This window comes from Periplaneta americana, chromosome 3 (assembly GCF_040183065.1).
Source record: "Periplaneta americana isolate PAMFEO1 chromosome 3, P.americana_PAMFEO1_priV1, whole genome shotgun sequence".
Classification (NCBI taxonomy): domain Eukaryota; kingdom Metazoa; phylum Arthropoda; class Insecta; order Blattodea; family Blattidae; genus Periplaneta; species Periplaneta americana.
The window spans coordinates 151,582,361-151,595,990 of NC_091119.1; the positions used below are offsets into that span (position 1 = coordinate 151,582,361).

General features: G+C 34.2%; 1 protein-coding gene across 2 annotated transcripts in view; it reads left to right on the forward strand.

Annotated features, from left to right (window-relative positions):
• Positions 1–10,490, forward strand: part of lace (serine palmitoyltransferase long chain base subunit) — a 151,630-nt gene extending 141,140 nt beyond the window's left edge. For both annotated transcript variants that reach the window (XM_069821867.1, XM_069821868.1), the window contains exons 10-12: positions 6,013–6,148; positions 6,312–6,441; positions 8,249–10,490. In XM_069821867.1, coding sequence (XP_069677968.1) covers positions 6,013–6,148; positions 6,312–6,441; positions 8,249–8,356 — 374 coding nt within the window. In that variant the 3' untranslated portion in view covers positions 8,357–10,490. The remainder of the gene's footprint in view (positions 1–6,012; positions 6,149–6,311; positions 6,442–8,248) is intronic.
• The last annotated feature ends 3,140 nt before the right edge of the window (positions 10,491–13,630 follow it).

Here is a 13,630-nt window from a genome sequence, read left to right on the forward strand (position 1 = left end):
GTTTGAGAATAAGGTGGGACTAAGAGGATAAAGTTACACAACACAGAACTACAACTACACATATTGTATTCTTCACCTAACATAATTAGGAACATTAAATCCAGACGTTTGATATGGGCAGGGCATATAGACATTTGGTTCAATCCAGAAATGCATATAGAGTGTTAGTTGGAAGACCTGAGGGGAAAAGACTTTTGAGGAGGCCAAGATGTAGATGGGAGGGTAATATTAAAATGGTTTTAGGGAGGTGGGATGTAACACATTATTATTATTATTATTATTATTATTATTATTATTATTATTATTATTATTATGTGCGAATTACCGCTGTTCTAAAGAAACTATTTTGAGGATTAACAATTTATGGATTTATTTTTATGCTCGTATTGTGAAATCTCCACAGCAGATATGTATATATAAGATCCTTTGTAAGGTTGCAAAATTGAAGCTTAGATGAAGGTAATCACAAAGTTGAGTAGCCCTCTGGTCTTAACTAGAAAGTGCTCACTCAGCTGGCATAGCACATTGTATGCATAGCTTTCCTTCTTGTATCATGACTGGTATGAATTCATGGAGGTTGGTAACTCAACTATTCCTAGTACAGTCTTAATGCAACATTTCAAGTGAGTGTTCACTCTTACTGTTACACTAGGAATCGCCCACTGAGGTTACTGGAGAAATGGTATTGAGAGCAGTGCTGCAACATTTGGTCTGGAGATGTTTCATGTACGTTTTGTTTTTGGGATATAGCTTAGCCATGCTGACCACACAATGTTGCAAAATGCCATTCATTCTTTTCTCTTTTTTCTGTTTTATTCTGTCATAGATGTTGAATTGCCTGTTTCGAAAATGTTGACCATTAACATTATTGCATATATTATTACATTATTTTCACCTATTTATATATTAGTGTTTATGTAAATAGTGGCTATAGTTTAAGAACCTTGAATATTTGTTTTGGTCTGGTGTAATGATGGCAATGGTATAGACAGAGCATTCCTATGTTTACAGTCCCAGGTATTCATGTTCAGTCGTTTTATATGACAGTAATGGGTAGCACCTATCCCAAGGAATGTTACATATAAAAGGTTTATTTTCAATCTTATGAGATATCAATTTCAATTACATTAACACGACATATTAAGTATCAAATATAGCCTAAATAAATCACCTGAATGCTCAGGAACATTTGTAACTCATCAAAAGCAATGAGCTAAAAATAAATAGCTTAAGGGGAAAATTTTCAGGAAAATTTATTATTATATCCATACAATAAAATTATTATAAAACTTAGTGAAATAAATAAACTTTAAAAAAATACTCAGCATGTGAAAATGTTCAGGAAAATTATATTATATCAGTAGAATTATAAAACTTAGCAAAATCAATAAGCTAAAAAAAATTTATAATATCAGTACAAAATTTAAAACTTATAAGGGAACCATACCAGGTCGTGTAGCTTAAATTTAATGAAAATACATAATTGAGCTAATTTTCGTTCATCAAGAAATGTGATGATAGTCATTCGTTTCACATTTTCCTCGTTTACAAAATATGACTTAAAAATCGATTCTACTTATGCCGTTTCTTGTGTGCACTTGGATCCTCATAGTTCTGCGACACCGTATTACATTAAAGCTCTAGTCTATTTTCTTTTTCTCTTACCTCACATTAATATAGTACTCTTGGTGAAATAATTCAATTTCAATTTAAAATATGTATTAACTTTGTGACTCGCCTTAAATATGATGATATTCGAAATGAAGTGATTGGAACAAAGAGCCATTGGACAGTACAAACATTTTATATAGGTTGGTTTTCACATTTTTCTGTAACACACACACTGTTTCTAACATGCAACATTGTTGCAAGAATTTTATCAAACTTTCTCACATGTTTCTGCATCACAATATCCACACCTCTGCAACGCATTTATTAGCATGTCTTGAGGACAGGTGAATAAAACTGTTGATACACAACAAAATGCAATGTCATTATGAAGTCCCTATCGTGCAATGTGTTTGGAATGTTTTCACAGATAATTTTATGTATGAAATACTCTTCTAACCTTCGAATTACATTTTATATAGTGGTACTCATTTCATATTGGAGTTAAATGGCAAGTTGTAGCCGATTTAAGTGAACACCATGTTTTAACGTTTTGGTGGCTACTTCACTCACACACAACCCCCAGAATGTCTGGAGGACCACACCTGCTGTTGGTTGACGGGTCCATTGGACCTAGCTGGGAGATCTTGTTGACCACCAGCTTTCCCTCCTTAAGCCACTGGAGGACGATTTTAGTGCCATAGCAGTCAGCACTAGGAACAGAAAAGTAGAAAGAGGAGGGAAAGGGAAATGAACCCCTAGGCCTCGAATGCTCTAATGCCATTGGGGTCGAAGAAAGTAAGAGTTCAGTCAGAGGACTGGATAGGAAAGGGTAAAGAGAGAATTAGGTATTGGATAGAGGAAAATTATACCAAATTCAGTCATTAACTCATCAAGCTGACCAGTGCTAATGGATGAGTAGCCCCACCCTTTAGTTCAGCTCGTAAAATTATGCTTACTAACAGCTGCACCACGGGAAGGTAGGGATGGGACATTGGGTATTTGTCCAGGTTGGTTCCTTAAAGCCTTCAATGGGAAGGATTAATGGCTCTCCCCCCTGTATCCGACAGATACCCTTTTGCAGATGGGTACCATCCCATTGTGGAATCCTGGGAAACGAGAAATGCGGATGCTTTAGCAAAGAAGGGCAGCACTGCTACTTACAGACCTGTTACTAAATCTATGTATTACTCTGTGAAGAGATTTATTAAATCTACATACTTAGACTTCAACAAACAAAATTTGATAACTCAATCCCAAGGGAAAAAATGGAACTCTCTGCATCAAAATCCACAGTTAATTCCCGATTTACCACGAAAATCGTCTACAGCTGCATTTAGGTTGGCAACAGGCCATGATTGTTTGGCCAAACACCTGCATAGAATTGGAATATATCAGTCCCCTAACTGCCCATTGTGCAACTCAAACCAAGAAATGGATTCAGAACACCTCAAAATCTGTGCTTCATTGGCTGGTCATGATAATATCTTTGAAAAATATTGGAGTGCAAGAGGTCAAATGACTTTATTGTCAAACGCCTGGCATTAGAAAACAACAACATTTTATATTGTCTAAAAAAAAATACACATCCAAAGGTTGCAAAAATTTTGTAGTTTTTGGAGGGATAATTTGTGTTTTAATTGTCTTACCATGTAAAGTATTGTTTACTCCTTCAAAAGTAAATATAGTGTCATCTATGTGACCACTCCAGGGATCCAGAAGTAGTAGTGTGTGTTTAACATCCGGGAGAAATACATCTCTTAACCATCTTCTCACGTGATTTTTTTTTGTCAGTTTACTGGAATTACTTGCATCGACCATGACATTAAAGGCTTATCATTTACTTTTGGTCAAAATTTCACCTTTCTGTTATTGAAAGCGTAATACGAGGCCTGTCTAAAATGTATCCGACCTTAAATTTTCCCGCGCAAAGTAGTGATTCTAAGGTGGCGCCACTGTGCATGGTGGAAGGAGGAACCGTAATGCGCATGTTTGAATTTTTTCACCACATCCGCTTGTGTCAGTCACTGGCTGGTGGTCACCAAGTAAGGTGCTGTTCTAAGTGTTTGTCGGATTTAGTTTTCTCGCAAGATGACTGAACGAATTGAGCAAAGATACTGCATCAAATTTTGTCAAAAGCTTGGTGATTCTCAAAGTCAAACAATTCGTAAGATTCAGCAGGTGTTTGGGGAAGATGCGATGAGTGAAACACAAATTAAGGGGTGGTTCAACCGATTCAAAGATGGCCGCACATCAGCGGAGAGTGAGCAGCATTGTGGCAGGCCCCAAACTGCTCGGAGTGCAGCTATTGTTGAGAGGGTGCGAAATTTGGTGATGGCAGATCGTCATTTGACTGTGCGGGAGATTGCCAAAGAGGTTGGAGTGAGTAAAGATTCTGCACATGCAATTTTGCGTGATGATTTGAACATGAACCGAGTGGCTGCGAAATTCGTGCCCAAGTTGTTGTCCCCGGAACAAAAAGACCTCTGTCGTGACGTTGCACAGGACCTTCTGGACACCGCCAACACTGATCCTGGGTTTCTGAACACCGTGATAACTGGAGATGAGTCATGGGTACGACCCAGAAACAAAAAGACGGTCGTCGCAATGGAAGCATCCTGAGTCTCCAAGGCCGAAGAAAGCGTGGCAGGTGCGAAGCAAAATCAAGGTGATGCTGACTGTTTTCTTTGATGTCCGTGGAATTGTGCATCATGAATACGCACCGGAAGGACAAACGGTGACAAAGGAGTACTATCACAATGTTCTCCGGCGACTCCGTGATGCAGTTCGGCGCAAAAGACCAGACATGTGGACGGCGAACAACTGGCACTTGCATCACGACAACGCCCCTGCACATTCATCCCAATTGATCCACACTTTCTTGGCCAAACATGGAATTACAACCGTTCGCCAACCTCCCTACTCTCCAGACCTGGGTCCTTGCGACCTCTGGTTGTTTCCAAAATTGAAGACACCACTGAAAGGATCCTGTTTTGAGAGTAGAGAAGAGATAATGCGGAATGCGACGACAGAGCTGAACACCATTCCAAAAGAAGACTTCCAGAGGTGTTTCCGGCAGTGGAAGGATCGGTGGGCTAAGTGTGTGCAAGCACAAGGGGCCTACTTTGAAGGGGATTAGGGTCCCAACCCCGTCAGGTATTTGAAATATTTTTTCTGGCTAAAGGTCGGATACTTTTTAGACAGGCCTCGTATGTACATCGTGTTCCTAGACTTCCAGCTGCATACCTATGAATCTGGACAGTGTATGAATGAGTGGAAAATGCCATGGATTGCATTACTACTTTATTAATGTGAGTTAAGAGAAAAAAATTGACTGGAACATTAATGTGAGAGCAGTGATACGGTGTCATGGAGCTATGAGGATCTGAGTGCGCGCAAGAAGCAGTATAAGTAGCAACGATTTTCAAGTCAGTATATTTCGTAAATTAGGAAAAAGCGAAACTAACGATTATCACCATGTTTCTTAATGAAGGAAAATTAGCTTAAATATGCATTTCCATTCAATTCAAACTACATGACTTCGGATGACTCCCTTGTTAGCAAAATCAATAAGCTAAAAAAATGCTTATTGAGGAGAAAATTTTCAGGAGAATTTGTAATCATATCAGTACAAAATTTAAAAATTGTCAGTGTAATTTACTGTTATAGCAGTAGGCCTTAACAAAATCAAAGCGATAAAACCATTATTTAATAAGAGAAAAATTTATAATAAATATCATTACAATTATAAAACTTATAAAAATCATTAAGCAAAAAATTGTATAATAAGGGGAAAATTTTCAGGATAATTTATAATTCTATCAATACAATTATATAGCTTTCAATAAGCTAAAAATTTGTGTAATAAGAGGAAACTTTTCAGTAAGATTTATGGTTATATCAGAAGTATTATAAAACCAAAATTAATTAGCTAAAAACATTGATTTAATAAGGAGAAAATTTTGAGGACAATTTTAATCACTAACATAGATTATGGGGCTGTGTCTTTTTTTTTTCCCCCCTCCCCTTCTATCTACGCAATTTGAAGGGAAGTTTTGATATGAAGACACAAGAATTCTTGCAAATGTGACAAAATCACAATTCTGAAGTCGCATGTATGTTTGTGATTAATATTTAATTATAATAATGCACCCATAATCACCAGAACTTTGTGTCAGTGCACAGTAATTTTCTTCGGATTTTTTTTTTTTCAACAGAAGATATATGTATTGTTTTAATACTCTCCACTCGTAACTTCCTAGTGTGTTGAATTTATCAACACACATGAAAGTTCAGAAATTTGAATAAGATTCTTGCACTTCACACTTGTGTAAAAATAAAAATGCAATGAGAATTCATGTTAATTAGACTGACTAGTCTGTTAAAGCTACAAACATTTTTTAGGTAAAAGACGCATTCTGCAGCTAGCACGGAATACAAGATATTTCCGACAAAGACTGAAACAAATTGGAGTTATAATATATGGAAATGATGATTCTCCAGTTGTGCCTCTCCTAGTCTACATGTTCTCCAAGATTGGGTAAGAAAGATGCATAAATTATTATTTGCTGTTAAATTTGAAATCTTGGCTAGATAAAATCTGCAACACAACTAAAGCACAGATCACCATAGCAATGGTATACTTACCAGCGTTTTGACAGGTCTTGTTGATCTTGTTACTAAAATTGTTTTGTTCTTTCTAGAGCTGTTGTTCGAACATTAAAAGCAAGGAGTATTGCGACAGTAGGAGTAGGTTTCCCAGCCACACCTCTTATGGAGGGACGTATTCGTTTTTGTTTGTCAGCAGCACATACAAAAGAGCAGCTTGATAAGGTAACAATCACTCATCTGTGTACGTGTGCAGGCATGTGATGTCAGATGTTTAATATATAGTACAATGTTGAGAGCTAGAGAGAGTGCTAATACAGAATAACAGTTTGTATAGGGAGAATCTGAATATATTGTAATTAACATGCCTCTAGGTGCTGATTTCACCAACCTTCACTAAGGTTTTAATGATTCATTAATTTATTTACTGGTTCATTAAATCATTTTTATATATCACCAACTATCTTTAGCCTAATGAACCAGTAAAACTATCATTAAATTTAGTGATAGAAATTTCCGTCTTTAAATTTTTAATTGTTCATTAGTTGCAATATAAAATGGCGGAATGTTTCGACGCAGAATTGTTGTATCTGGAACTGCTCGGAAATTAAGAGTCAGATGGAGATAATGTTAACCATTTAAGAAACGATCATTTTGAAAATTTGAGTGACACAAAAATTCGCGAAAGATGCCACGTTACAAAGATCGTGGTACTCAAAACTTTAGAAGAAATTGATCATAGGTTAGAATATCATAAAAAAAACGGCTGAGACAAAGCTGAAACCAGTCAACTAGGTAATATACAACTGAGTTTTTATTTTAACATATGAAAGTGGTTATTATAACTACATATCTAAGAAATATTAGTAAATTAATACATAATGTACATTCAAACATAACAAAACTTAATTGGTATATTAACTTTCATTTATTAGAATTATATTATAGCTAGCGATAAGGTATGTTTGCACTGGCTTTAAAACAGAAGTGAAAGAACTGGATTCATGGAATTTATAATCATCTTTCTTTTTGTCCACACCTGTGGAGTAACGGTTAGCACATCTGGCCATGAAACCAGGTGGTCGGGGCAAGTTACCTGGTTGAGGTTTTTTCCGGGGTTTTCCCTCAACCCAATATGAGCAAATTCTGGGTAACTTCTGGTGCTGGACCCCGGACTCATTTCACCGGCATTATCACTTTCATCTCATTCAGACGCTAAATAACCTATGATGTTGATAAAGCGTTGTAAAATAACCTAGTAAAATAATAATTTTCTTTCCTAAGGAAATTTCATTTTCCAGCAGGATAACCACCCTGCAAACACTGCCATAAACGTTCAAAGATGGTTCACGGAAAGGCATGAAAAAGAGGAGGATTGACAAATATCGAGACAACCCACCTCAAAATCCAGATCAGTTGTGGAATCAAGTTCTGGCTACCTGGGAAGATCTCACTGAGGACCAGAACTATTTCCGCGATCTGGTGGACTCAATGTCCCGAAGATGCCAGGCAGTGATAGATGCCGGTGGCATGTGGACAAAGTATTAGATCCACATGTGTATGCTATTTTTTTTTTCTTTAATTTGTTTGTTTATCTTTGTTTTATTTCGGGAAGAAAATTGATCTCCCAAGAGTTATTTTTAATTCTCCAAGTGGAGCCAGAGTTGCGAAATAATTCGTTCCACTACAAAAAAAATGAAGAAAGGTAACATGTATAAAAATCAGTTACGTTAATAAAAAAAATAGTTCTTACTATTCATTAAATTTTAAGAAAATTTGGTTGGTGAGCAGCTCGCATTTTAGTGGATCGTTAAATATTTTAATGTTCAGTTAATGTTTTATTTGGACTGTTTTACTGAAGGTTGGTGAAACCGGCCCTAGGTCTAATAGGTCGTATTCTTTACTTTACAGACCCTCTAGGTCGCATCTATACATATATTGTATCTGCCAATTTTGGCTACATAATATATTGAAATTGTGTAAAATATTTTCTTCCTGAATTTAGTAATTTGAGATATAAATTCCATTTCAGGCATTAGAAGTGATTGAAGAAATCTCAGATACATTAGGATTGAGATATTCTCAAAAACCTCGTTACAAAGGAGAGATTGTATATGGAGCAGAAGATGAGTTGGAGTGACATTTCACTTCCCGGGTGAAGAAAGAGTTTGCGGAATGCTGCCTTAACAGAAAAGTGCTGAACCATCATGTGATACATATCAGTGTGTGCACTCCGATATACAGGGTGTCATTCAAAAGTATTAGCTTCCTGAACATACAAAATTAATAAATAAAAAACACACTGCTTGAGTTCTGGCACTAAAGATGGTGAAGAGGCAAATTTTTTTCTTTGTTTATTGTTGTTTGTTTGTTTGTTTTTTTGCTTGTAAAGACTGATCGAAACTTATTATGACGAGAGATAATACAACTTTTTTTTCTCACTATTTATTTTAATGTTCATGGTTGCTGGAATTCTTTTGTGACACTTTGAAAGTGAGAAATAGAGTGGGTAACCTTCGGAATCCAGACTGTGGTAACTGCATAAGTTCTTAATTTGTTAATGCCATATTTTCTCACATAATCCACACTTAATTTATGAACATGTGAAAGGAAGTCATGGCATTATGAGGACAAAATATTTGAAGTTGTAAGCGGCTAGTGGTAAAGAACTAAAACAGTTAATTTCAAGTACAATTTTTAATCACATTTGAGCTCAGAATTATTTTCTTTCATCTTTAAAATCTGATTATTGTTACATAGTCGTATAGAATAATGATTACATGAATTTTGTATATATAAAGATTACGACTTTTTTTCTTTTGAATATTTGAGATTAGGAGGCTTATAGAGGCATAATCGTAGTTTTTTGTTACTTGTGTTTCTGTGCTTACTTCTGCCACAGTTGAATGGGATTGTGCAAATATTACAATTGTGGATACATTACAATGAAATTGTTGAAATTCGATAGTATTCAATTTTAAAAGCAGCTTTCAGTAGATAGAATTAGTGCAAATTAGATGACAAACTGATTAAGTGATGTCATAGCTTTTGATTAGACAATAATCTGAAGGTACTTAAACTAGGAGAACATTTTATAAAATCTGTTTTATATAATTAATATGAGATTTGGGTTATGTGAATGCTAGTGTGGCCAAAATTATTTGAGAATATATGGTATAATTTTTGAGATACCTTTATGCATTTTTGATCTTTTGACATACTTACATACGGTAAAATACTTTGTTACCATTATGCAATCCACCGAGAGGGACAAGTAGCTCAAAAGTGCAACAGTGTTTCAGGCTGATGGAATGGAATACAGTGAACAGTGAGTACAAAATATGGAGCTTCAATTGCCGGAAGAAGATTGTTAGGCACTGTGTTGCCTTTTGCAGACTTTGGAAAGAAACACCAAAGAGAGACAAATCATACGCTTCATTCCATTTTCGTTTTAAGTAAATTAAATTGTGAAGTATAAATGTGTAGAGTGCAGTGCAAATTACAGAAATTTTCTAACTTTGTAAAGAAATCTAGTCCTACAGTGAAATAGTGCTTCTTTTTGAGCAGTGGTTCCCAAACTTAATGTATTATTTAGTCTGACTTGATGGCATTCTCATATTATTTAAATGCTTGTTAATTTTTTGTAGTTTTGAACTGACGTTTTTTGCATGTATGATTTATGTCCTATATAGTGTAATTATAGAATGTGTTCTGCATTTTTGCATTATTCGTGAAATTAGTTACAAACATTCTTGTTTCTCTATTAACAGAAGAAAGTTTGTAAAAAAAATCAGTATTGTATAATTAAATTGTATGACGAACTTGAGTATATTCAAAATGGCACTTTCTTTCATATTAGGGTCTCACTTCAGAATTTTGGGTGAGTGTGATTGTATTTGAGATTTTTTTTTATTTATGATATAGCTATTTATATCAGAATACAAATTTAAAAGACCTAAGCACTAATATTTGACATGGGATCAGCATATTTCTCCATCTGAAATGATTCCAAGTATTAATGTTTTCTTCATGTAATAATGCCACTTTGTTGTGCCTTACTGCCAGAGAACCACTGTTTCATGCTTGACTGTATTATTCTTCTTCCAGATGAGAAGAAACCTGAAAATTTCTGTATGGAGAGTTTTGGATTTGTCATGCTTGCTTCTTATGAATCAAAATTTATGTAAAGTGTGCACTGCCTTTTATCTTCCTTCTATTTTTTCATTCCACATTGTAAAGTATTTTAAAATTATATTATATTGCTTTTAATTAGTGTCAGTTTTTTCACTTTCCTTTCCTTATTCCTGTCTCTAAATGCAATCAGTTTTCTTTAGAACATTTCTGTAGCCTTATTAAAATTAATTTTGGATTGTTTTGAATAAGATATGTTTTTAATTCTTTTGAATATTGCCAAAAAATTAATTATTTGTCTGCGTAAATATAACGGCAATTAAAATGCTAGCCTTACACTTGATTCTTCCATTGTGGAAACTTTTAACTTTATTTTGAGCTGTGAAATACCATTTGTTACAATAAATTGTATTATTTCACAATAATTAACTTTCGGAAATATTAACATACAGTTGTCATGTAATACTCATTTCCCTCATGTTGTGTGTGTTAACTTTGGTACTATTTTGAAATAAATTGCAAGCTTGAAGACTTAACGAAATAAAATTTCGCTTGATGAACACAAAAGTGCTCATTCTTTGTGCTGTATTTCGATTTTCAAGTTCAGTGAAATATGGAAAATACAGGATGATTTTTTTTTTTTTTAACTAATAGCGGGTACTCTACTCTTCGTCATTCACCCATATGAAGCCAGTTCTGCAGACATAATGGTTGCCCAGAGTGCGCCATAGGATGCTGGTCTATGTTACATCTGCGATGAGATGAGATGATAATGGATATTTGTTGGGATACCACAGAGGAACCAGAGCTCTCTGAGAAAACTTTTGCGTTATCTGGATCATGGACTTGCCCAACACAAGTTATAAATTGGGAGTACTTACACTGGGGATCGAACCTGGGTCCATAGGATTACAAGTCCAGTGCTCTAGCCACTAGACCACCATGGTAGCATATGCAAGATTAAATAGTTGGATCTTTTTTAGTACTTTATTCACAAGGACAGTATGGAAACCGAACATGTTATCTCTCTTATTTTTAAGATTTAGTTCTCGTATTCCATGCACTCTTGTCTGAACTCATTATTCATTTTGAATAGTAAAAACGAAATATCGTACTTTTAACAAAATGGCTAGTGGTCTGAAGACAAATGGGATCATATTCCAGCAAAGGAAAGCTGAAATTTGTATTGGATAAAGATTGTGTTTAGGGAGATTTCTTGTATGTATTAATGGACAATGCATATAATAATAATATAGTAATTTAATAAACAGCCAAATTTTAGTTACATGCTTTGATAATTAATAATTCTTATTTATGGTAATGGAATTATTGTATTTGGACATGATTATTAGAAGTGTTTTTAAAAGCTGTGACAATCTGCCCATATAAAAGGGCTTTTATCTCGATTTATAATAATCATACTGTATAGATTTTGAAACTTATAAGCTGAGCAATGGAACTATTAAGTTACAAATAATGCTGTATTTAGAAATATAATTTGAACTCTTAACTTTGTATTGTTTTTCTCTGTCTTATTGATTATTATTACTATTATTTTTTTATTATTGTTAGGAACAAAATTTGTTAATGCCTTTAGCAATGAAATCATTACTAACAGGTAGAATTATGTTAACAGAACAAACTATAGGAAAGTCAAAATGCATAATCACTTGACTTGCAAATATTTGGAAATATATTTTAAGATACATTTTTATATTGCTCAAGTTTGCAAGAATATTTTCACAATTTCTTTAAACCAAAGCAAGGCACTCAGTATACAATCTTAGTCACAAGATAAGTGTAAGTAATTACTGTATATGTAGGTATGGATTTTAATTATTACTTTCTTTTTTCAATTTTCCACGGAATTGCCTTAATATTTTGTCATTCCTGGAGTATAGGTATTGTCTCCCCACTCAACTACTAAAATTAACGATTAGGAGGAGAAGAAAAGTTAAACTGAATGTCTGACAGCTTGAAATAGATAGGTGTTACCAAATCAACATGGAAGCAGAAACTCGAATTCCAGCTGTGGTCAGTAGTTTGATGTGATTCATAACATATTTTGTAATTTTGATGGAATACTATATTATATAAATTTTATATACAATTAATTTACATTAAATATGAACAAAATAAAGTTAAGTTTATTCTCATGACTATTATTATTAGATTATATGGAAACAAACAAGACTATTGAATAAAATCGTTAAGGATATAATTTGATCGTTTATGTAACTTGTACTGTATATGCGATATATTATTATTATTTTATTAGTAGTGATGTCAGTGGGGGTGGCGTAGGGGTGGTGGTATGTATTTGATTAATAAATTATTCATTGCTGTGTATATCATTTCATTACTAGCTTTAAAATTTAAAAACCAAGTGAAATAATGACATGTAAATTCATTTTAAGTTTAGACTGCTGAAAACAAAGGATTTTTTATTTAATTCGGTTTATATTAAATGCAGATTTGTTATAAATAGTTTAAAATAAAATTAAAATAATTTTGACGTGTACCTCAAGTTCTGAGAGGATGAGAGATGTTGGTGAGGATTAATCATGTTCAGATGAATAATTTTGTTGCATTAATAAAAAGTACGGCAAGAACAGCCTTCCCATTGCAAGTACAAATGTACCGCATAAGTAGGGTACACATATGTAATCCAGGTACAGTAGTTGGTCTTTTTCATGCATTGTAGCAATAAATTATTGTGACTGCAATTTGCAAGGAAGAATTTCATCAGAATGAATTAAGTACCGGTAGTTTTATATTAGCAATACTTTGAGTTCAATGATTAAGACAGGCTTTTTCTGGAGTTCATTTGTTATGGATCCAACAAATAATTATTCATTTTTATCCCTTCCATATTTATTGTTTATAAAATTATGGAGTGAATGTATTCAGTAGGGTTGCCAACCCTCCCGTATTTCCCAGTATCGCCCATATTTGCCTCTAATTTTTAACAGTCTCCCAGCTCCTGTATTATTCTTCTCTTCGAGCATTTTTCTCCCTTATTTTTGCACAATGTAAACATTTGATCTTTCCGTGAATGATTGATTATATGATGAATTTTGTTGTTCAAGAGATGCATTAAAATGTACAGTCTTTGTAGAAGGTAGCTAATTCTTGCCAGAAATGGGTTTTAGTGCTCACCCGTCTAAAATTAAACAAAATCTGGAAAAACTGGTTAGTTTTGTTCTAAAGATATCGAGTAGTAATGCTCATATGAAGAGGGTGTTTTATCTCATGAACAATAATGGGACATGTTCGAAACATG